We start from the raw sequence: 24,523 nt of genomic DNA, 5'->3' as shown, positions 1-24,523 counted from the left end.
TTGAATGTCACAGAGGGAGCATAAGTGTCTGCTTTAATGCATAACTAAATAAATAAAAAAAACAGCACAGCTGTATAAAACAACTGTGAGATGGTTGCTATAGATATTTGATTATGCAGTGTACTTCCATGGGATGGGTTAAAAGAAAATGGGCCCATGGACATTTTCGTACGGGGAATCATATTTGAAACCTCCAGACTCTCCTATTTGGTAGTTTAGTGTCTCATTGCGGTTGATCTGTGTTTCCTTGCGGTTAATTTTAGTCTCTGTATTGTTTTGCTTCTTTGGGGACATTTTTTGGTCTTTTAACTGAGCTCTTCGACTGTCAAAAGAGGAAATATTAACAGTGATTTCATGAGGAGGCTCTGGTCCACGTGGGCCCATTCAGTGTCCTCGCTGTTCATCTCACTGCGCCTTTCAAGAAAGGGACTTTTATTTGTCTCTTTGAGAGAATTAATTTACCTACAGGAGAAGCAAACTAGCTTTTTCTCATCTGTAGCAAAAAATGACACACACTATCAATTCATGCGTAGTTCCTTACTCCTGTCTGGGAGCTAGCCCCGTACAGTGGCTCGCCACAGAACATGCATTATTCAAGTAAAAACAAGCAATTCATGCATTATTAAGACTTTTTGTATCAAGTGATTTAACAGTATATGTACATTTTATTAAGACTGTAAAACACGCAGACACAAACCCTTATATTAAGTGTTGTATTCAGCCGTACCTCCTGTCCTACTGTTTTCCACTCCATCTAATATCCATTAAGGGTCGCGAGGGGGCTGGAGCCGATCCCCAATCCTCGAGAGGAGGGGTTCGCCCCTGGACAGGTCGCCAACCTCAACGTGCATGTTTTCGGACAGTGGGAGGAAGCAGGAGTATCCGCAGAAAGGCCCAAGGACCGTCTTGCTGTGGGACGACAGAGCTAACTGGGCCACTGGGGTGGGGGTCAGATGGTATATCGTCACATGGTTTAATTATCAGCCCAAAAAAATACATTTCAACCCCATTAACTGTCTGACCAGTGAGTCACATAAGGCCACACTTTTTAATCTGCATTTTAATTTTCCCATTTCATATCCACAATAGCTATTAATATTAATGTCTCGCAGAATTAATACAGATAGATTTTTTTTTAAATTTTAATTTCTTTCTCTTTTTTTTCTTTTACCATTTTAGAGTGGCCTAGTATTTCCATGTGGTATCAATGTTGTGGTGGTGCAGTCAAAGGGGCGACTCCAGGAGAAGTTCCTCAGTTTCAAGAGAGAGAGAAAGATGTTTCCTCTCGACTGAACTATACTGACTAGTTTTCCACAAAACATGAGGAGGACGGGACATGGGCCAAGAGAGAATCTATGAAATTTTGGCGCATCTCCATCAGTCACATGCATCAGCTGCTATGTACAGTAAAGAAATGACGACAGACTTGTTTTGGCGGTGGCTTTGAGACAGAGAGGAGACAGACTGCAGGGCAAAGTAACGCCTGATCACCAATACGTGTGTTAAGAAGCAGACACAGTTTCCAATACCATTTCGTTTGGGATGCTACCAGGACAACATGCCTCGTTCCTGCTTCCGAACTGGAAATGTTAAAAGAACAGGGGGGATGCCAAATCCCCGATATGAATCACTGGGCCATTTCATATCTGTTTTGAAATGTTGTATTTCATCGTTACTGGATCTCAGACCTCCTGCAGATATCTAATGCAGCCACGGTCATGCTGTGGTCGCCGATGATCCAATTCAAAAACACATCAAACTTTCTAAGCACACAGCATCCAGAAAGTGCTTTGTTAGGTTTTAGTTCTAAAAGACTCTCTTTGTTCTGGGAAAATGGAAAACGTAATTACTGAGTTCATCACGCCGCCTTCTTAACTGGTTCTTACTCGGCTCTATCTGTTTTGTTTGTAGCTTCTTTTCACTTTGTTTAAATGCTCTACTTGTACTTGGGAGAAAAAATGTTAAAAGCTGCTGCGTTGGGGTAAAAGACAAAATGCAGCAGAGCAATAATGTTGGGATGTGTTCTGGAACTGCCTCTCCCCAAAATTTCAACTTTGTCTCCATATTGGCCCCGGTGTTATGTGTCCGTGCCTCGTTTTACAGTTTTTAATGGCCCACAAAGCAGTAGGCTTTCACGAACATTGAGCTTTAGAAATGCTCCTGTACACAGACAGATGATGAGGAGAGAAAAACATATTTCATTATAGGCTTATACTGTAGCATGTAAAAGAGCATGCTTTAAAAAGCAGGAGCTGGGTGAGGAGAATTCGTAAGGAAGTGCATTAACCTTTCTTAGGGATACAGAATAATAACTGATACCCACTGACCCCTTTTTCACACAATATACAATGTGCTGTACTGTACAGTGTTCGGCCGCGCTGCGGTCGCGGTAATGCAGGTCCACTCAGTAGTTGCCACAGTAACTAACTGCGAGAGTGACGAGATATGATTTAAAAATGAGCCTGTCTCATCGTGGATGGAGTCCAAACAGGATCACAGGGAGAAGTGAAGCGAGCGTATTCGTCGGGAGGATGAGGAACCTCGGACATTTTGCGACTCACCAGACGTCAAAATTGTGTTGATGAAATGCATAATCCCATTATATAATTCCCTTAAAATTGTATTTTCTGTTGCATGTTAGTTTTATAGTATGATCTTTTAAGAGACAATCTATATCAAAGAAGGTTGTAATGTTCTGTTGTGTTCAAACTGTTGTTGAGGATGTAGTTTGCGATGCTGTTGAACTTTGTTGCATCAAACGGGCGTCATCCCTTTGTTCCCTTAACCCTTTGTTCCCTCATTTCTATTCAATTTCCCTTATATCAAAATTTGGCCCTATTTTAGGGTTAGGGAACATAGGGTTGAGGGAACATAGGGTTGAGGGAACATAGGGTTGAGGGAACATAGGGTTGAAGGAACATAGGGCTGATGGAACATAGGGTTGAGGGAACATAGGGTTGAAGGAACATAGGGCTGATGGAACATAGGGTTGAGGGAACATAGGGTTGAAGGAACATAGGGCTGATGGAACATAGGGTTGAGGGAACATAGGGTTGAAGGAACATAGGGTTGAAGGAACATAGGGTTGAGGGAACATAGGGTTGAAGGAACATAGGGTTGAAGGAACATAGGGTTAAGGAACATAGGGTTGAGGGAACATAGGGTTGAAGGAACATAGGGTTGAGGGAACATAGGGTTGAAGGAACATAGGGTTGAGGGAACATAGGGTTAAGGAACATAGGGTTGAGGGAACATAGGGTTGAAGGAACATAGGGTTGAGGGAACATAGGGTTGAAGGAACATAGGGTTGAGGGAACATAGGGTTGAGGGAACATAGGGTTGAAGGAACATAGGGTTGAAGGAACATAGGGTTGAGGGAACACAGACACGCTCCCACACAACGAGGTGATACTGATCACTGATATGATGGGGGGGTGCAAAGTAGAAGAAACGGGTGCATATAATAGTGACTGTTTTCTTGAAATGCGTGAATCTGATTCTCCAGCTGGACTTCACGGATCACGTGCGCTCTTTTCACGCAGCCGGACTGTTTTCGGGCCTGAATCTTATCAGTTGATGGGCCGATATCACGGCGAGGAGAGAGAGAGAGAGAGTAGTGCTGGAGGAGCTCCTGACGCCTGTCACAAGTGGTCTCTCCCCCCTGCTGTTCTCATGTCGCCTCTCGCTTGATGAGATTGTTTTATGATGACACGATTGCATTGTTACCATCCAAAGGATCGCTGATTGTAGTGCCACATATGCTGCCAGTGCTATTGGTCAGCTACATGAAGAGGCTGGTGGAGGCGTGAGAAGATAACAGCAGAAGAGATGATATCTGGGTCTTTAAAATGTAATTGCAGTCCGCTCCATATGTCGGACCTCAACTTTTTCAGTAATGGGAAGGAGACCAGTGAACCTGTGACCCAGTTGCTCAGAATACAACTTGTACATAGCCCATTGTATTTCACGGACAAAGGATTCTGGGCCCAATTCTTAAACTTGGAAAAAAAAAACTTCACCAAGCAGCACAGGGACATTTATGGAAGAGCGTTACGGCCAGGCATCAGAAGAAAAATGAAAGGAGGAAGATTTTTTTATTATCTTGCATTGCCAGAATAAAGTTGAAATGTCGAGAATAAAGCTGAAATCCAATTTTGAGAATAAAGTTAGAAAATTGTGACCCGGAAGAACTTTTCCGCAGCACCAAACAACCGGATGTTGATGTTTCGTTAGCCAGTTTGCTAGCTAGCTAACGCTAGCTGCTAACCAAGTTGTAAAGTTGCAATATTATTATTGACAGGCTGAATCTGGAGAAGAAACGATGCGGTGACAGCGGGTGTTTGCGTATGAACGTCAACGTGTGTCCTGACACGAGAACGTTTAAATTGCAAACAACCGTTGATGAATTTTGAGAGGCGCACAGTTACCGTGGATAGCGTAGCTTCGCTAATGTTAGATAACCTGAATGTGTGACAGCTAGCTGACCACAACACGGACATCTAGGGCTATTTCGACTTTATTCACGACATTTCGACTTTATTCTTGAAATGTTAAATAAATTTTTAAAAATCTTCCCTCTCTTTTTTCTGTTCTTATACTCTTTAGAAATTAGATAAACTCCAATACACGCTAGTTTTTTTCTTTTTCATCGCCGTATTCGATAAAACTTCTGGATTGTGAATTATGGTTATGTAGCTGGTTTTAATCAAAAACACAATTATCCATCATAATTTCCTTGCAGCTTTCATAAAAAAGCGAGAGACAATCTAAGGGGCTCGTCTGTGCTCTCATGTACATGAGTTTAAAAGCTCATGCAGCAGGCAGCGATCGCTTCATCCACGGTGAGAAATTTAGTTAGGAAAGCAGAGAAGGGGCCTTTGGGTAGATATGATGACAGGTGTGTGCGAGACAGATATCCCTTCCTCTTTGTCTCCCCTCGCAGAAGTCTTCCATCAATGTCCAGGCATCCCAGACTCCAGCTCCAAAACGGCCAAGCATATCTGATTTATCCGTCTTCTGGGTGTCTGACAGAAGCCCACAGACTCATTACCAGCTCCCGGGCAAAGATTTCAGGAAATTATGGAACACAATGGACTGTGTGTGTGTGTGTGTGTGTGTGTGTGTGATGCTGAAGACAATTTCTTTTACATTTACATGATACATTAACTGCGATGAAACCCCCATTTTTCACACCGGAGTGACACAGAGGGCAGGTTGCGATGTGAACGTTCAATAGGGCGTTTTTCTCGTTAGCCAGGCACATCCAGCGGAAGGAGAAAACGAAAAAAGGCGCCGACTCACTGCAGGGTGAAAAAAAGCGACGTAATTAATCCTAATTTTTCATCCGCGCGCGCACACATTAGCAGTGGTGAGTCATTAGACTCCGAAGAACTCATCAACGCGATGGTGAACGCGGAGTTGTGACAGCGTGTCCCAGTCAGTGGCAAGCACTTGAGCTCGGGCCCCTTCATCACCGCTGACAGCGGGATAACTGCTCCCGTCGCCCTGCAACAGTGATCAGGACAAAAACAGCCCTGACAAAGCACTGGCTGCTTTCTTGTAATTCATCGGAGGGCGTTCCCATTTGTTATGTAGGTGCCACATGTGTGTGCGGCACCAGCCATGTGTTTTCATGACTCCATGACTGTGACGGGGGGGACGACGACAAATGTTTTCCTCGGGCCCCAAGTGGACCGTTCATCAGGCCCGGCTGCACGTCTAGATGATGAAGTCTGGGAGCCCCGGAGGACACAGAGCTATCCTCTCCCACCAACATGGACTAACAGCAAAGCATGACGGATCACACCCATCTCACTGCTGTGACCCCCTCTCTCCCGACCTCTCTCTCTCCCTCCCTCTCTCTCTCCCTCCCTCTCTCTCTCCCTCCCTCTCTCCCACCCGTGCCGGTCAGAATCAGTTAAAAAAAAAGAGATTCCTCGGTGTCGCACGGTTTAGAAGAGAAGAAGCAGCTGCGCCACAAACTGGTGTTTCGGAGGCACTCACCCACGTCTGGGTTTTTCTGAACTCGGTAATGGGGGGGGGGGTCACATGAGTCACACATGAAGGAGGCGTTTTCAGGAGTCTATTCATCCTAAATATATGTGTATGAACAAAGATAAAGGAGAATTGCACATATGTGTAAACATTTCAAGTGCGGATCTTGCAGATGTTACGTACGGAGAGGGGTAGAACAGATGTAGTAACGGTTTGGTTGTACAGATTCAGAATAATAACCCTCGTCAGGCAATCATATATTACTGGGTAAAATGTTACACGATTGTCACGACCTTTTGAGAAACAATTGTGGAGTTACTTGTCCCGGAGTAACGTCCCATTACTTTGAGTGCTTTCGAGGGACAGCTTGTTTGCGGCCTTGACAAAAGGTTAATATTTAGTGGGCCTGTCACGATATCTGCTTTTTGTTGCACGATATATTGTCCCAGAAATTATTTCGATAAACAACATTATCGTCATTTTAAGACCATTTTTTTTGCTGCTCAGGGAAATGCTATCCAAAGTTTGGACTTGCGTTTAGGCCCAGACCCAACAAGCAATTTGAACACATGGTGCCTTTCGAAAAATACTAAGAAAAATCCATATTTTCTGATATTTTATAGACAAAAAACAGTGAATATGGTTAATGATACGACGAGAATATAGAGGATGGAGGCAGCGAGACTTGCTGGACTGTCGTTAACAATCATTCTTACGTCAACGAACACGCATGTAGACACAATGGCTGATATTGAGGTCAATAAAAACTATTAAGTTCATGTCAATGAATCGTACGATAAGTCAATAACGTAATTATCCTGGCACAGGGAAACAGGGTTAGGGTTGGAACGTTGCTTTTCACAGGTCACATTGGGAAATGTGCACAGGAGAGATGTTCCAGTTTGAGTCCTTGCTCTCTGTTAGTTAATGAAAGAAGAGATGACCTGTTGGTGGGACAACTTCAGACTGATTGCAAGGGACGTAACTATAAAAGTTACGTAATTAGCAAGTTGTCCAAGGCGACAGTGAGAATGAAAAAAATCAAAGCATCGTGCAGAAAAAGAAACGGGGAGCTGCGGTGCCAACACGGCTAAACAGTCCAACAGAGCGGAGAGTGCCACTCGTGTTCAATATATCAAATCCTTTCACTCAGCGGCAGAGGTCTGTCTCTGTGTCTGTCTGACTCACACACTCACACCAACGTACTGACGATCCTCTGGCTTGTCAGACCGCCGAGGCGTGAGCGACGGCGCCATTTCATTTCCTCAACTGGGCTCATCACAGCGACGGCTGAACAACAACACAGGTGGAACAGAGAGGACTTTGTATTTACTTTGCAGGGGGATGTGATTGGTGGGCGAGAGCATACAATTAATAATAATAATAATAATAATGATAATATATTGAATTTATAAGGCGCTTTTCAAGTACCCAAAGCGCTCGACTGGACGTTTGTCGACACTGAATTGACGTTAGTGAAGACCACAATCTGTCCGGTACCTAGGCGTGTGGAGGGGGTACAAAGTGCTGTCAATTGCCGTCCTCTGGAAGCGGCTCGTCAACTTCTGGCAAAGCGGGGAAGAGCAGATGGCGATTGGAGACGATCACTTATAGACTAGATTTGGCTGACGACGGCGGCTGACGCTGCCAAGGGGAATGGGATAAATACTTCTGACATGGAGACGACTTTGAAAAAGGAACTTTACCAAAGGCTTTGAGTGAGATTCATTTTTTACCAGTGGAATAAGTTGAAGAAATGGCAAATGGTGGTGTTAAGGACAATAAGAGCAACTGGTTTCCTGTCCCTGCAGTCGTGCTGTTATCTTCGCACGGGGCACTTCTTCATCCAATCCGCGTTTAAAAAAATGACATACCACGGAAGAAAATGATGACTGCTCAGAGATCAGTTTTACCAAGTGGAAGATAGTAGTTCAGATTATTTGTGATCTCCTCCCTGTCAGATTAAGACGGAAAATGGTACTTTGAAAACTGCTCATTATTGGGTGAAGGCAGGTGGTTCCCACCCCTTCCCACGCCTACGTTTCATGTTGCCTCTTGTCAGAATCCCCCCCCCCCGTTAACTATGTCGAGTGTGAAGCGCCATATATATATTATTAGCACATCAGGCACTGAATTGACTTCTTTGTGTGGGCACGGCTGTCAGCGAGAAGGCAACGCCGGGGGGAAAAAAACAGCCAATTTAAACGTGGACACCCAATTTAGGAGTTTTAGAGCGAAGGGTCTCGTGGCCACAGGCAGAGCTCGCTGAAGTATCATACGCCGTTTCGTCTTGAGCATTGCTGCTCCCGTTATCTTCATGCTTTCTCTCTCTCTCTCTCTCTCGTGCGGCCATGTACTTCTCTCCAACTTCCACCGGGAAGGATAATTACGGCTGCACCTCATGCCGTGTCCATAAAAATAAAAAATAAAACACCACCACCACCACCACTGAGACACGTCGTATGGTTTACAGTTACCCCATCGTGAAAAAATCCCTTAGATGAGTATCCATCTGTGAGTTGCAGCACATCTCTGACAAGTCTGCCTGCCCGGCTGCCCCGGGCGGCTTCAGCCAAGATAACGGTGGTAATGGGCCGAGACTGTGTCAATTATAGAGGAGGGGGGACGAGCAGATAAGGAGCGTCTCAAAAACCTCTTGCACCCTAAAGGCGCGTCTGCTCGAGCACGTCGACGAAAAACTGGAGCGGTGCACAAACACCTGAGATTGTGTCCGAGCAGTCAAAATGACAACCAGCAGCAATAAATGAAAAGATTAAAAAAAAACACCACACTCTCTACAACTTCTCACCCTCTCCTCACCGCAGCGGCCAACTGACAGCGGAGCGGACGGGTGAATTAGCCGAGCCGCCAGACAGACACGTGGACGGACGGGTTTTTCTCTGTGTCATGTAGACCCGCGCTCACAGGGAAGGCCATTACTCTTCCCGGAGCAGGTATAGGGCATCAATCAGTCTGTCATGAGGTGATGCAAGCGGGAGGCATTTTTCTCCCCGCTTGAAAATGAGAGCAAAGACCTGCGCAAATTTAACTCCCAGACAGACGGGGAGTCATTCCCGGGCCGCACTTCAGAAAGGTCGATTTCTTACTGCTGTTCGGGCATTTCATTTCAAAGTCCTGGTCAGGGTAACGGGGTAAAGCTTCCCCGTCCTTTCACTGCTCTTGAAGAGGTTTTATGATTTTTTTTTTCTTTTTCTTTTGGCACTTCTGCGAGCGACCAGAAATCAGCTAAGTGGTTAATTAAACAGAGCGACTGAGCAGAGCAGGAGCGGGAGCCGCGTCGCAGGGTTGTTCGTGATGAGGCGAAAAAAAGAGTATTGGCCCTTTCTTTTCTTTTTTTTCAGACGCAATAAAGTTCTGAATTTTTACTCGTGTACGACAGAATCTTCCTAGATTCGTGCAGCGGAGTGAATCAGAGGAAATCTCAATCTACGGTGAATCACAGTGTTTGGATTGCCTCTATTCTCCCATTTACCTCCTCAATTTCTATCCCATCAATTATTAAAAAACTCATTCACATTTGACGCCAAAGATGATGTCTTGTCTCGTCTGGTTCCAAATCACCTCAGAGTACTCGTTTGAATCAGCTCCCTAAAGCCGTACCTGCATGCCTTATTATATCTTTTACATTAAAATCGGCTTGTGATTTGTGCCATTCGGCCCTGTCGAGACAGGAAGAGAATATTCTGACAACTTCAAGAAAGTAATAACACAAGGGGGATTGCCGGAGGTTGTTAAAGCAATGTCCCAAAATGTTGGCATCCATTCATATAAAGTTAAAATTCAGATTTGCAGTAAGACTGGGGGGCGTAAGATAATATGAGCCTCGTCTCTTTAAACATTATATATTATATTATGCTCACAAGTTTTGAGTAACACATACATCATTTACACTTTTCCTTCTTGCATGCTCTCAATTATTACACCGTAGGTGACTGCCAAAAACATCTCTTTCTCTCATTTCATAACTTTTTTTACGAACTGTTCAAATGTATTTCCATTTTCTTATTTTTCTTGAACACCATCTCAAAGGGCGAAGCCTCACGCAATAATGTTATTCAACCGTGATCACCATTTGCAAACAATCTTTCCCTTTTCCGAAGCTGTTCTACATTAATATATAGAGATGTTCAAACATTGAAAAAGAATCCATAACACAAAATCCTCCAACCCAACTGCAAATAGTGAATCCTCAGGGTCGACTCTGCACATTTTGCTGCTGAGGCTGATGGGAACGTCACCGAGCCTGCTGTCATGAACCGAAGCCGAGGTGAAAACATGACCAGGTGATGGCACGCCATAAAAAAATCAGGAGAGACACATTTTCTCATCCATCATCCTCAGAGGAAGCATGAACCATGTATTTTCCGCAGGGGGAAATGATCACAACAAAGAGATGGTGACACGTTTATACAAAGAGATTAAAATGTCAACTGTATGGTGGCACCAGAGGGAAAAGCCAGAGGATCACTAACATCATAGGACACATCCCCTGGGGACTCTGAATGTGTGCATGTTCAAGTGTGTTAACTATGTGTGCAGCTTTCTTTTGGTGGAAAAACAAATTGTAGGTTTCAGGTCGACTATTTTCCCTTTCAAACACTGCTCCAGGATTTGCTGGGAAAAAGTTACCCTGCATTTTTTTTGTTTGGTTGTTTTGTTCTTTTTTTCAGCAGGTACATCTGTCATAAAAAAAACACGGAACAAACGCCTCATCAGTGCCACAGGCCTCCCTCTCTAGTGCTCGACTTGATCCAGCACAATTTCTGAATGTGAATATACAGTAAGGCACTCTGGCACATTATCAAAGGCACCATCAACATCGCACAGTAAGGACGGCACGAATCAGGAAAAAAGGGATAGTTATGTTGGACACAAAGGACTGTTGGATGGTGTTTGATCTGTGGATGCAGAAATGTCCCATCCCTCCACATCACTGAGTCTGGACCGAGACCACACATCGTGTGCTATGTCCAAATTTCTATTCTTGTAGCATTTAAGAACAACTCAAGACTGGTGCCCTGACGTCTTCAGGATGTTCGTGGCAGTGAAGGTAAGCACGAGAAGCTTTCACCCATGTCATCCTTTCTTTGGTATCCAACGTTTCCCAGCAGCTCTTGAGAAACCTCTCACACTCGTGTGTGAGGCCTGGTACCAGTGCACTTGGACACAAAGTAAATAACACTTTCATTCAACCCAACTTCAAGCAAACACAAGAAGTCACTCAAAAACCAACTGTAAACACTGCTGCAAAAATACGTGCCCTGCTGAGCGCCTCAGCTAACCTGAAGATGTTTGAAAAAGGTTCTTGAACAGTTTTTCGAACTGAAGCAATCGCACATTTGAACAGAAGTAATTTTTCTTTCTGTGTATTTGATAAATACCACCCACCTGATAAACCATCAACTACACCGTAGAAGGTAGATGCATTTATAATGTATGAAACTTTGAAGTAAAAGTATGAAATAAACCCCAGTTGTAAGATGAGATAAGAGAACATGCAATATCAACAGTTATACAAATATACAAATTGAGATAATAAGTGAGACGTAAACTGAACATATACAGTGTGAACAGATTTGCACATAATGCAGCTGCAGCTCAGGAGGTAGAGAGATTGTCTACTTACCAAGAACGTCAGCAGTTCGATCGCCGCGTGCCAAAGTGTCCTTGGGCAAGACACTCAACCTTAAATTGCCTCCGGCAGCTGTGCTGGCAGTTTATGAGTATGACTGTATGAAAACAGAAAAAACTAAGTAAATACTGTATGGATTTGTGTGACTGGGTGAATGTGTCACACAAATCCATACAGTATTTTTACATTTGTGTGACTGGCTGAATGTGACTTGTACTGTAAAAGTGCTTTGAAAGGTCAAGACTATTAAAAGTCCATTTAGCATTTACATTAGACATAGACATTTCCCAGATAGAAAGTGAGTATTGCACATTCAATCAGGTCAAACCATAGTGAGTTTACAATTATTATGTTGTCACATTATAATAATTGATTTCTTGAATGAAAGGACTCAACAGGAAGTAAAAAAAAAGGAGGTCAAAGGGTCAAAGTCCGCTGGAACAACCAGAACTGGACCGATCAGAATGACTCGTATTTATTTACCGACACTGCCGCCACATGGTGTACCAGAGTACTGCAGGTAAAAAAAAAAAACGAGGGGCGTAGGGAACCATTGTTCCGCGGTGTGTGTTTCCTGCCGGACTGCAACATGTGCCGGAAAAGACAAATCAACAGCGGAACGACACAGTTTCATGCGACACTTGTCCTGAAACGCCAATTAGACGAGTTCGGCTCATAACAACCACCGTGTGCTGCCCTGGTGACGTCAGGCGCTAACATGCGCTGCTGCGGCGGCGTCACTGTCAGTTAACGTCAAGAGAGTTTACCTTCTCTTTTTTTTTTTTCATTGAAAAAAAGTGGTGAGGTTTTGCTGCAGCGCCGCAGAGTGAGACCTCCTTCGTTCGCCCTTCACCTGTGTGAGTGAGTAGATACTGACAACAGCATCTGTGACCTGAGCTAGCTTAGCATGTTGCTGTTCATCTGACGCGCGCGCGCGTGTGTGTTTGTGTGTGTGTGTGTGTGTGTGTCACAGTTGCAGAACATGAGCAAAGACTCCAGAATGAGAGCAACAATAAACCAGAAGCTGACAGAGATGGGCGAAAGAGACAGGTGAGAGGTGACGTCACAACGTTAAAAAGCTGTTTTTTTAAATAGTGAATTATATTATTATTTCATAATATTATTATCATGCGTCATTATAAGTCTGCTCATTGGAAGCGTCAACATCGATTTGATGGCATCTGTAGTTTATCGTTCTCTGTAATTTACAGTTGGGCTTGCAGACAGTTCAACACTGAGACTTAAAGTGTGACACACCAAGACTGTACTTGTTGCATCCGTGGTTGTCATGGGAACACTGTAGAGAGGAACACAAGTGGCTGGTGTGTTGTAATAAGTCAAATATGGCCCTCCAGCAGTTGTTCCTCGCTGACCACATTGTCTCATTGAAATGACATGGATGATATTATTTATCATCAGACTTTATTGCAGCAGCATTTGCCTTTTTGGACAATATCATATTTGCGTTGACAAACAGCTCTCTCATCCAGCCACAAAATGAAGCAGTCAACGGTTGTATTACTTGTGGATACAACTTTATTACATTACCCGTCTCATAGAACGACGCGGAACACACTTTTGTGTTCATGAGTCATTTCTATGTCAAATGTGTATTATCATTAGCCGCCGTAACTCTTAGTCCTCCCATACTTATTCATGTGCGATTTAGGATTGTGCTAAAAAAAAAACAACACAGTATGATTAATAGTTTTAAACTGTGATAAACACAATGTACAATATTAAGAGAGCTAGAAAAAAAAAACACTGCCCTTCAGGTGAAACTAATCGCTGACCTCTGGCGTATGTATTGATAGTCTGAACCCACCCGAGAGCGTGGCACTTGGAATTAGTGGCGCTGCAATCAATACAGAGATGCTGCCTGCTGTTATTAATAAATGTGCCTGTCCTGCCATGTTCTCATGTGTCCTTTGCATCTCATCGACAGACTGAAGGAGTTACTGAGAGCTAAGCTCACTGAGTGCGGTTGGAAGGACCAGATGAAGGCTCACTGCAAAGGTAAAGTTACAGGACTATTGTTCAGATACTGTGATGGTCCCACGAGCAGAGAGAAGAGTTGTGACATGTTCATGAGTTTTCATGGTTCTTGTAAATAGGAATTATCTAAAAGGGCAATTCCACATTTTATCACATAGCCAGAGCAGCTACATTACTTTCTGTGTTTTGTCACTCATCCCTCTCTTTTGCTGTTGACCTAATGTTTTCATTGTTTTTTTGTTTGTTTTTAAATTGTTAAATAACCCTCTACATATATTTTGCAGAAGTAATCAAAGAAAAAGGCCTGGAGCATGTCACCGTTGAGGACCTGGTGGTAGAGATCACTCCTAAAGGAAGAGGTACCTCCGCTTGAATTTGAAATAATTAATGATACAACAGATGCAGTTTGGCTTTTACAGATTCTCCATCTCTGATTTGCCCGACTTTATTCATCATGCCACTACCCCCCAAGAAATCTACTGAGCTCAACCACCTTCAATATGTGTTGGTAACATACATGTGACACATTCCTTTTTGTCTGTTCTCAAAGACATCAAACTTTGCTCTAGAGTCACACTTTTCCATCAGTTAAAGAAGGTGCAGAGAAGCCATTTACTCCACCAACTGTAGCCTCAGTAGAAAGTGGTGCAGTCACAAGATGTTGAGTTTTCAGTGAAGGGTGTAGTTGTGAGCAAAGACAGACGTTTTGCAGTACAGTACTATTCATATATTGTATGTTTTTTGCCAAACAATACGTTTATAGTGGCCGATTTCTTCTTACCCTTGCAGCCTTGGTGCCAGACAGCGTCAAGAAGGAGCTCCTCCACAGAATACGAGCCTTTTTATCTCAGCATGCCACATAACTTTAACTACTAACTAACACCGTTTGCACATTTCATCAGACCCCCTTGCCCTTACTATCATACTTTAATAAATTGATTTGCTGACACACAATTGGCTATTTTTTAATGTTTTTACCTGTGGCGACAGTTGTCACGTACCTGTAAATGCACTTAACCTGCACATTCAGCTGACCTTTGTTCATGAGAAATAAAGTTTTTTTGATGTATTGGATTTGAGTGGACTAAATTATTTATTTCCCAACGAGGGTGTCACGAAAACACGAGAGGAGATGATAGAGACACAAGGTGAAGTGCTTGACCTTCTATAGTATATGAATATAATAAATATGAAGCAGCTGCAGTGAAGTACAAGAATGTTTCTGGAAAGCAGGCTTTTATTTCTGGATTTCTTTTCCCCAGATATTAGTGTTTTTGATATTTTACTGGCAATTTAAATTAATCTTTAAGGTGGTATTCTTCAGAATATTGCCAGTGAGATTCAGACCTTGAAGTGAATACTTACTTACCATTGACCTTAAAATGTTTAAGTGTTTAATATGATACCTACTTTATGTCCAGGTCCATCTGGTCTCCAGTGGTGGAAGAAGTACACGGATCCTTCAATTACATTAAAGAAGCAAAACCACTGAGGCCCCTGTGTGTGTCGAGTCATCATATATATGACTGGATTTTTGTGAGAGTGTGTGTGGTCTGGGTATTACTCATGTTGTGGGGACCTAAATCTGTTTGCGCAGGTGGCTGTACGGTGGCTTGTCTTCCTTTTAGGGACAAATAGCAAGCACCATATCGTCAGTCGTTAAGATCCAAGGTGCAGACATGTTTAAAAGCTAGGTTTAGGTTTAGAAATACAAAAAACTGCTATTCAGAAATACAAAAAAAAATATTATGACAGCAATTTGGTTTTCCTGCGATTAAAACGACATAAAAAAGTAGTTGAGCGTGTCCTTCAAGATGGTCTCTTTTGGCTGTGAGGTCAGAGTCGGGGTGAAGGAACATTGCACTTTCCCAGAGAAATGGTCCTGAAGTAATAGACAAACATAGTTTGCTGAAATATGGTTGCAAAGGTGGAAAAAGGCCATTCTCAAACCTCATGACATTGGAAACATGCAGCGAAAACTGGATCTGTTACAAAGACACATGATGGTCTTGGATTCAAAATGCTCTTCAGTGGTGTGCAGTGTTGCATATAGGCCATATGCAACACTGCTTGAGCAACTTAATTTCAGGTAAATAAAACCGGAATGCTCGGTTCTGACCACATGCTTGAACCACATAATTTTGTTTTGCTGAAAGATCTCTTTAGTTGAACACGCACAATGCCTTATTGGTTATGGATTACATTCGCAAGAGGACATGAACCCAAAACATAGTGCCCCCCCACCCCCACCCCCACCCTCGGCACGAGTAGCACATTAGTGGGTAGTGAGTGAGTCGATGCTGGTCACCCACCCAAGACAGAGTGTGTGTTTTCTTAGCCGGAGGACCTGCTGTGACATCAGCCCAGGTGACAACATGCTGATATACAGTGCTGTTGTGGAGGCCAGATGTAACGCACCCCCTCCAGCCCCCTGCACACACGCTCCCTTAATGGCCTACATCAATCCCCATGTTATCAGCAGATCTCGCCGGGCCCCCGCATGTACAGGAGGCTCTGCACTGCAGTTCACCGCAGCCCCGGCACTGGATAGAATTACCAGTGATGCAATTTATTATCCTACAGATTTTTTTATTTACTTTCTCACTCTCCGTTCTCAGCTTTTCTCCATCACTCAGGGCCTGCGCAGCTTTTGCAGGGGAGCTTTACAGTAACCAGATGACTCTGCACATTGTGGTGGTATTGATATAATCTGGTATATTCGATTATTCAGAAGTGGTTTCGTATTGAGCAGAGCTAAGTCTGTGTGAGACGTGACGGTAAAAGTTGTATGGTCATTGTAGCAGTTTGTAGCACCAGTCTATCTATATAGAGACACATGGTTGTGTTGAAACTGCTTTTTACAGAGTTGCTGATTCAGCTGTGTGATCATTCTGGGGCTTGTACAGTAGTTTGTGTTGCTCTTGAACTGTGTTGCATTATACAGATATGTGTTTTTGTCACTGATACAAGTAGGTCATACAAAATAAAAGAAACATCAGTCCATACATGACGGGGGGGGGGGGGGGGGGGGGGGAATCTTCAGATCGAGGAACCCCTTTCGCAGGTCTCTGCTAGAAAATGACATGCCCAAAATCAAAAGAATATATATCTCTGCAAATACTTGGTCTAAATGAATAACCTTGGGTAACACTTCTGAGATTATAGTAGAGGTGAAAAATCAAGTATAGATGTTACTGGCTCAGAGTAAATGAAGATGGAACACATAAATAAGTGAGAGATTTCATGTACGCCTGAAAAAAAAATATCTCCACTGTTGTGTATATCTCCCAGGTAGTAAGGCAGATGATGCCCATTCCTCTGGGAATCCATAGAACAACATATGAAAATTATCTGTGCCAAATGTCACGCTGATGTCTCTGTAAGTGGGTATTACATCTACTCATGTCTGTTTTAACGAAGACGGCGGATCATCTGTCTCTCGATAGACGATCTCTGTAGTGCGGCTTCGATCAGACGCAACGTAAAGTTCTAAAGGGCTGTAGCTCAGCAGCCCATTGGTCAACCTGGGTGATTGACACGTCTACAAATCCGTCAGAGCCAGTGGAATCCTCCGACAGCATAGAAATCCCTCCCAACAACACCGTTCGCTGTGAGGGGGCGGACCCACTGACTGTGACGAACTTTTTTTTTTTTTTTTCCCCCGGACACCATTTCATACGCGACTTCCGCTGGTACAGACGAAGAAGGACAGAACAGGTGGATTGATATCTTGAAATGACGAGCGGTCTTTGTGCTAAGCTAACGGAAGCGGACTCATGGATCAAAACAAGACTTTTCCTGCGAATACTTCGACGGTAAGACAACATTTTACGTGTGTCGCTGTGTTGATACGAACCCTGGTCAGCGGCTGGTGAGCTGAATGTTTGTCTGAGAGTTAGAGGAAGCAGACTGGAGTCTGGGCGTTAGAGTGACATGTAGCTCGTTCCGTTAGCAGGTTCTGTGCAGATGCCATGAGGCTTCACAGCTTCATGTTTAGCATGTAGCATAATGTGATTCAAGTGATTTGTTTGCTCTTCTTCGGCTGCTTATTGGATGACAGCTGGTCGGAGAGTTATTATAAACATACCATGTAATCACTGGACTCTGCGCTTTCAATTGATGTGTAGCTTGTGTTGTTTGCTTGGAACATCACGACTGTCACATGTGGACATATTTGTACAGTTATCGCGTTTATGCGATATGCTGATTTAGTTGCTTGGTGTTTTGGTTGTGTTGCATATATTATTGTATTACATATAGGTGCAAATGGTTGATATTGACGTGTCCCCGTTGGACCTGATGGTGTTCAGTTATCTCTTGGTCTGTGGCAAGTTTACAAACAGTATTATTATTATTAATTTCCAGCCTGAAGAGTTGAGTTATTTTGTTGCTCTCGTGGTGGAAGATTACGTCCATAGTTCTGTGTCACTTTTGCAGTCACTCGGTTTTTAGGCTGCATCTTATGATTATTTTCATTATCGATTAATCTGTCTTTTAAGTTCTCGATTAATCGATTAGTTGTTTGGTCCATGAAATGTCATAAAACCCAGAGATGATGTTTGGTTTTTGTTGACACAACAAACCTATTTAGTTTACTGTCATAGAGGAGAAAAGAAACCAGGAAATACACAATTCAATATCCATTTTAGAAGCTGAAATCATAGCATTTTGACCTCACCGATTAATTGATAATCAAAATAGTTGGCGATTCATTTAGTTTTCGATTACTTAATGATTAATTGATCAACTGTTGCAGCTCTACTCAGAATTTTCCTCAGCTTTTTTTTTCATCTGCTATGCCGATGACATATGGGGGAAAGGGCCAGAGTTGTGCAAATACAAGGAAAAATCCAGAAATCCAGCTCTTTTTTGGCTCAGGCAGCCGGGTTGTACATCTTCTCGGGTGTGGCAGGGAGGGTAATCTGAATGCACCCTGAGGACCCGCTTTGGTGCTCGCAGCGGCGGCGGGCGGCGAGGAAGCACGCTCTGCGAGGCAGCCTCCGAATGAACCACCGTCCAGCCCGGCGGCAACAAAAGACAAAGTCAACATCAAGCTGTGTCTGAGCAGCACTTAATGACTCTTAAAGGGAAAAGACAAGTGTGTGTGTGTGTGTGTGAGCAGATACGTCCACCGCCCCTGGAATCGGATCATTGCGGCGTGATAGCAGCTGTGTCAATAGGCCAACGGAGCCAAAAGTGTGGTCCTGTATTCCGAGTCCCATCGCTGCTCCAGAGGCCTCTCTCCAGTGAAATTGGCAACATCCAAAGACCATAAACACCTCCCTTACTGTACAAACAACCGAGGGGGGGAAAAAAAAAAGGCGGCGCAGGGTGGAAAACACATGGCGGGAACATGTTCATGTTATAAACAAATGTTGAGTCACGATGGTGATGTTATAGCACATTGCCTTATTTGGGATCGCGGTGCACCTGCTTCAGAAGAGTCCAGGAAATAGACACGGTCATATAACATGGATAGATGAATATCTGCATGTTTACAACAGCGCGTCTGACATTTCTCATGTGTAGGACGCAGCTAGGGGCTTCTACGTACCATATATCTTTCGCTATCTTTTTTTTTTTCTCATGATGGAAAGGGCAAAGGCATTGCGTAAGCAGACAAAGGGTCAAAGAGGGTGTTTCAAAGCAAAAAAAAAAAAAGAAAAAATGGGGGCCATGTGCTCCCTACAAAATTCCCAAGACCCGGTGTGCAGTTTGGCCCCCTTTACTGTCAACATGTGTGAATGCCATGCTCGATAAATTTCTCTTTGAATTCCCTCACCAGAATTTATGAGACGTGCAACATGGGGTTGCGACTCTTTTGAAGCCGACTGACTTGCAGCGCTCGATGCCGTTTACATTCTCATTTCGCGAGGGAAAGGGGGGTGGGGGGGGGGGGGGGGGGGGGGGCAGAAATAGGGAGAAGTTGGCACGGAGCATCCTGCAGTGTAAAGAGTTTTAAATGTATTTACACTCTGTTGTGTCTCCCGGGAACTGTTTTCTACACGCTAATGAGGCCGAGGAGCAAGTTTCATTCTGTTATTCCTGGCATGGACGCGCCGGTCGCAGGCATACAACTACTCACACTCTTTTTCTCATTTTTTTCCCCCTCTCGCAGTAGCCCAGTGCAAATAATAAATAAGAGGAAATACATCATCCCCTTTTCAATCCGAGAGCCAAGAGCGGGTCTGCCAAAGTTAACACAAAGTAATCTTAGGTAATGATCAGCAAATGTGTATAAAGTTTCATGGAGCATGACTTCACATAATTCTTGTTTAGATCATGTTTGCTGGCGCGATATCAACTGTGATGCTGTGTTGCAGTATAGAAACCATGCCGCGCGCGCACACAGTTTTGTCTCCTGAAGCGTGTTTGCATCGCGCTCAAAAAGCAACACAGTTGTTTTACAGGTGGCTGTAATTGATTTGATACAGTGAAACATGGTGGCGAGGATTAGCTACCAGTCATAAATTGTGGAATTGCAGCGGAGGCTTTACGACACGCTCAATCCGTCCTTCAAAATGTGTGTGTCAGATTTTCCAGTCACCTGTGCACATCGCTGGCTCGGGTACCAAACATTTCATCACGGCTCAATTGATGAAATGATTTGCTCGGTGTAAGAAAACAAAACAAAACAAAACAAAACAAAAAAACTTCCCTTCATTGAGTTGTTTCAGTGCTTTTACCTACAGCACAGCCAGTGTGCAGATGGAGAGCAGGGGGGGTCTCTATGCAACAACACAGAGGAAAGACGCGAAACACAATCCAGACATTGTTTACCCTGTTTCTGATGTAAAGGCCACTTACTGTCGTGTCCAATCCCTAACCCTTAATTTGCTGCCCTAGCCTTTGAAGTGTGTGCATATTTCTGCTTCCTGACGCTACCTTTCCTCTCCCTCTCCCGCTCTCTCCTCCTCCGAGCCCCTTGCAGTTGATATTGCAACAGGATAGGCCATGTTTCCATGTAGGGGCTCTTTTTTTAAGGCCTGCTCGGATGATAGAAAACACAAGTGGGGAAGGGGTGGGGGGGAGAGTGCTGGGCGCGCAGATCCACAGAGAGGCCCCGGCCCCGGCCCAGACAACGCTGCAGGGGATTAGAGCACACCCTGGCAGCAGAATGGTTTCACTTAAGAATTTCAGTAATCACTTTTAGGAGTGTAATATATAGCTGACCTTCGGCAGCGCCACACGACCCCCCGCTCCCCCAGCCATTTGATCAAAGGAAGCGGCGGTGGCTGTGCAAACAGGCGCTATCAGTGGACTCCGATGGATTTACTGCCTGCTTCTTCTCTCTTGTCTCCCCCGAGTCGTGTGCTGATACACACAGAAAACCCAGTTTCATCTTACAGAAACCTATTTTTTCTCCCAAGTACTAATTTACGGGCCAGATCAAGACTTGAGGGAACCTAAAGGAGGCGTAGGAGGAGGAGGAGGGGGGGGGCTTGGGAGGCCTCGGGGAAGGGGAGAGAGTGGAGGGTGGGAGCAGCTCGGGGCCCTTATCCACTGCCTGCTGACTGGGCCGAGCGGAGCGGGCTCTCATCATCATGGGAAAAGCCCAGTAGGCGCTCTCTCCTCAGCTGGAGGAGCCAAACACTGTGGCCTGTGCTCCGGGAACAATAACGGCAGCCAGGAAAGGACAGAGGGGCCGGCTCAGTAGGGTTTATATGGTGCCCTAAATCACAGGAGGCTCCGACAAAGACGTGGGGAGAGAGGATGTGGGCGCCATGGCAACCATTAATAACCCAATACACACTGGTGTGTGAACACAGTCGAGGTGTCTCTAAGTCTCTCTAATGCGGCAGTTTTCTCCAATTTTCAATTACGCTCGTGTACATGTTCGCTCTCACTGTGCCAGCTCATGTTGCCCATGTATGACATTTTATTGCGCCGTTTTATTGCTCGTATTGCAAGTGACATAACATTTTTCATCAAGTATGAACAGGCAATAACTGTAAACGTTCCTTCGTGAGAAACGGGCCGTCAGACAGACCACGTCATTAGAGCTGCCAGCGTTAATCGATTAGCACTCGACTACTAAATTAATCGCCGACTATTTTGATAATTGATTAATCGGTTCAAGTAATTTTTATGGAGAAAATCAAAAAGTCAAAATTCTCGGATTTCAGCTTCTTACATGTGAATAATTTCGGGGCTTTGGGAAAGAAATCAACATTATTCAACATTTTATGAAACAAACAACTAATCGATCAATCGATAATGAAAATAATTGTTAGTTGCAGCCCTACACGTCGACACATTGACGATCGTACTTCTAGGGGCATTATCATTCATTGTAATATTTGTTCCTTCAATGTTGTACTGTAATCTCATGCCCTTTGTTTATTTTGACTTTGTTTAATGTAAAAGACTCCTCCGCCTAAAATCGATCTGTTTGTAGTGTTTCTGTTTCAGCATGAAAGAAAAAAGAAGGCGGCATGATGTTGTGGTTTGCAGAGCAGGAGGTACCGCTTGTAGCCAGTTGAGGGCGTCAACGAACAGATGACGGAAGATGAATATATGCACTGAGCATGAGGAGATACAGAAGGTCTCTCAAACTGCTGCCTGCTTCTACCTCATTTAGCAAAAAGTTCATCTTTTTTAAGTCCTGTGTAAAAAATCTAAACTCCAAGAGACATTCTACGAATGTCCTCCTGGTGCTGTATAGATTTCATGTTATAAGCTCGTGGACATTTGAATGCTAATGGAAAAATGAAACAGACATACGATCTTTGGACGGCATTGACAGGGAGTGTTTAGGTGACTCAGGTGATGACAATCTGTGGCATGTCATTAAATGACCGCAGGAAGTCCTGTGCTTTTTACAAGCTTCTTAGACAAGCTTAGGGTGTCACCATGTGTTCTGTCTGTCCCGGACACAAGAGGGGCAGGACTCAAACAAAACCTTCCAAGCCAGGGCCCTAGAACACGGACTTTACCCTCGGAGGGCCACTGCAAGTGCCCATTTACACCAGCGTAGCAGTTGCGTAACTCCTGCGTTCTGACAAGAAGTGACGACGGAGAGGAAGTGGAGGTGCAGGGCGACCCTCCTGAAATATTCCCGCATTCCCTCATCAGCTGATAAGCTTCCTTGTTTGCCAACAGAAGGGGGGGGGGGGAAGTACCTGCCGTAAATTCTCCATGTAGGTGTGTTATGGCGTGATCGCTTGTCGGTTACAGTAAGACGATGATAACTCGGCTGGAAGAGAACTCTGCTCGAGCTACATTCACATGTGCTCAACAGTTGCTTTTGGGGAAAAATAAGGAGAACTCCGTTGACCCTCATGATTGTTGCCAATTTTGCGGGAAGAGCGTTCAACTCTCCGGGTGGGCGGATAGGCTGTCAGCGTCAAAGATGCATCAGGCTATTATAACCATTTTTAATATGGCTCTGTGCGTAATTAGACGCCGTGTTTTTGGCTCTGTGATCCCACAACAGATTTGTGCAGGTGTGTGTGTGTGTGTGTGTGTGTGTGTGTGTGTGTGTGTGTGTGTGTGTGTGTGTGTGTGTGTGTGTGTGTGTGTGTGTGTGTGTGTGTGTGTGTGTGTGTGTGTGTGTGTGTGTGTGTGTGTGTGTGTGTGTGTGTGTGTGTGTGTGTGTGTGAGCGCGCGCGCGCGCGCGTGCGCGTGGGGCATTGGCTGTGTGAATCAGCTGAGGCTCATGTGGCTGGCCCGGCCTTGCTCCCTGCGACCCAGCGGGGCTCAGCCACCAGCTGCCTAGCACCCACTACACATTCCTGCTTTATTCCCAAGCTCGCCTCCCTCGGCTATACACCCGTCAGGACAAAATGTATACCAGCTGCAACATCATTAAGTAAATGTGATCCTTGCACAGGTTTTTTTTTTTTTTTTTTTTTTAAAGGCATGGGTATTGAAAAAAAATTTCAAATCAGTTGTGAGAAAAGCACGCGTATGTGCGGACAGGAACATGAATGTGCTCAGTGACACACACACACACACACACACACACACACACACACACACACACACACAGTGGGTCATACACAGTGAGCAGCAGTGCTTTCAAGCACTCGCTCTTGTTTTTGCAGCCATGCTAGCACGCGACCTCCGAGGCGAGTGTGATTTGAAAGGCAGCTAAGTCGTGTCAGAAATCCCCACTCCGCTCCTCAGCCTCGCCGGCTGCACTGTTGCACTACACGTCAAATGGCTGCTGATAAAGCACAATGAGCTGCATTAAAGAGCCACAGGGTGCAGCATAAATCAAATTTATTATATCTTTATTAGCATGACACGTATGTAATCACCCTAAAGGATTAGCCCCTTGTGTCACACACGCGCACACACACACACACACACACACACACACACACACACACCAATATTTGCATACCGAGACCCCGCACACCAAAAGTGTCCGGCACATTCACTACAAACTATCAGACAGCACACTGCCAGACACACACACACGCCCTTCCCTCCAGACCGCCGTCGCAGCGCTCCGAGCACAGCTGTCAAAACTCAGGGACTTCCAACACAACAATAGAGTGATAGCGTGGGAGGGCCCTACGAAAAAGACGGTGGATGTCGAGCTGACACGTCCGAGTAACTCAGATGCTCTGTTTTGGGCTTGCACAGGTTGGATCCACATTCCCCCTATCGCTCCCCCCCCCCCCCCTTTCACTCCTTCCTGTCACTCATGTTACTTTGTATACTCTCTCTTTCCAAGCCTCTCTTTTGCTCCAGGCATTGTCCACCGTGTTGTCTCACATCAGCTCTCATAACAGCTCCGGGAAGACCTCCGTCAACCTCACGCCTCGCATGTGAGTCCACACGTCCGAGAGGAGTAATAACACTGAAATCCTCCAAATCGGGTCATGTCAAATTAAGGGAGGTATTTCAGGAGCCCACCCAAGTCTCGGATGG

The 24,523-nt window shown here is 44.6% G+C and overlaps 2 protein-coding genes across 6 annotated transcripts in view; both read left to right on the top strand.

The window, feature by feature from the left end:
- Positions 1 to 12,241: 12,241 nt before the first annotated feature.
- eny2 (ENY2 transcription and export complex 2 subunit) lies at positions 12,242 to 14,711 on the top strand. 2 transcript variants are annotated; one of them, XM_035640920.2, is made up of 5 exons: positions 12,242 to 12,504; positions 12,621 to 12,697; positions 13,593 to 13,663; positions 13,927 to 14,001; positions 14,432 to 14,711. In XM_035640920.2, exons 2-5 carry the CDS (start codon positions 12,630 to 12,632, stop codon positions 14,503 to 14,505), a joined length of 288 nt encoding a protein of 95 aa, XP_035496813.1. In that variant the 5' UTR covers positions 12,242 to 12,504; positions 12,621 to 12,629; the 3' UTR covers positions 14,506 to 14,711. The 2 variants fall into 2 exon arrangements, with proteins under 2 accessions (XP_035496813.1, XP_035496806.1); XM_035640913.2 differs by having other exon boundaries at positions 12,242 to 12,508.
- A 2,607-nt stretch (positions 14,712 to 17,318) lies between these two features.
- The window catches only part of sybu (syntabulin (syntaxin-interacting)), a 97,705-nt gene continuing 90,500 nt past the window's right edge, over positions 17,319 to 24,523 (top strand). For 3 of the 4 annotated variants that reach the window (XM_047333809.1, XM_035629986.2, XM_047333797.1), the window contains exon 1: positions 17,338 to 17,457. The gene's annotated coding sequence lies outside the window, so the exon portion shown is untranslated. Of the gene's footprint in view, positions 17,458 to 24,523 lie in introns of all 4 variants that reach the window. The other variant, XM_047333798.1, reaches the window with a different exon arrangement.

This window comes from Scophthalmus maximus, chromosome 1 (assembly GCF_022379125.1).
Source record: "Scophthalmus maximus strain ysfricsl-2021 chromosome 1, ASM2237912v1, whole genome shotgun sequence".
In the NCBI taxonomy this organism is placed as follows: domain Eukaryota; kingdom Metazoa; phylum Chordata; class Actinopteri; order Pleuronectiformes; family Scophthalmidae; genus Scophthalmus; species Scophthalmus maximus.
Note: the sequence above shows the minus strand (reverse complement) of the source record. Positions and strands in the feature narration are given on the sequence as shown.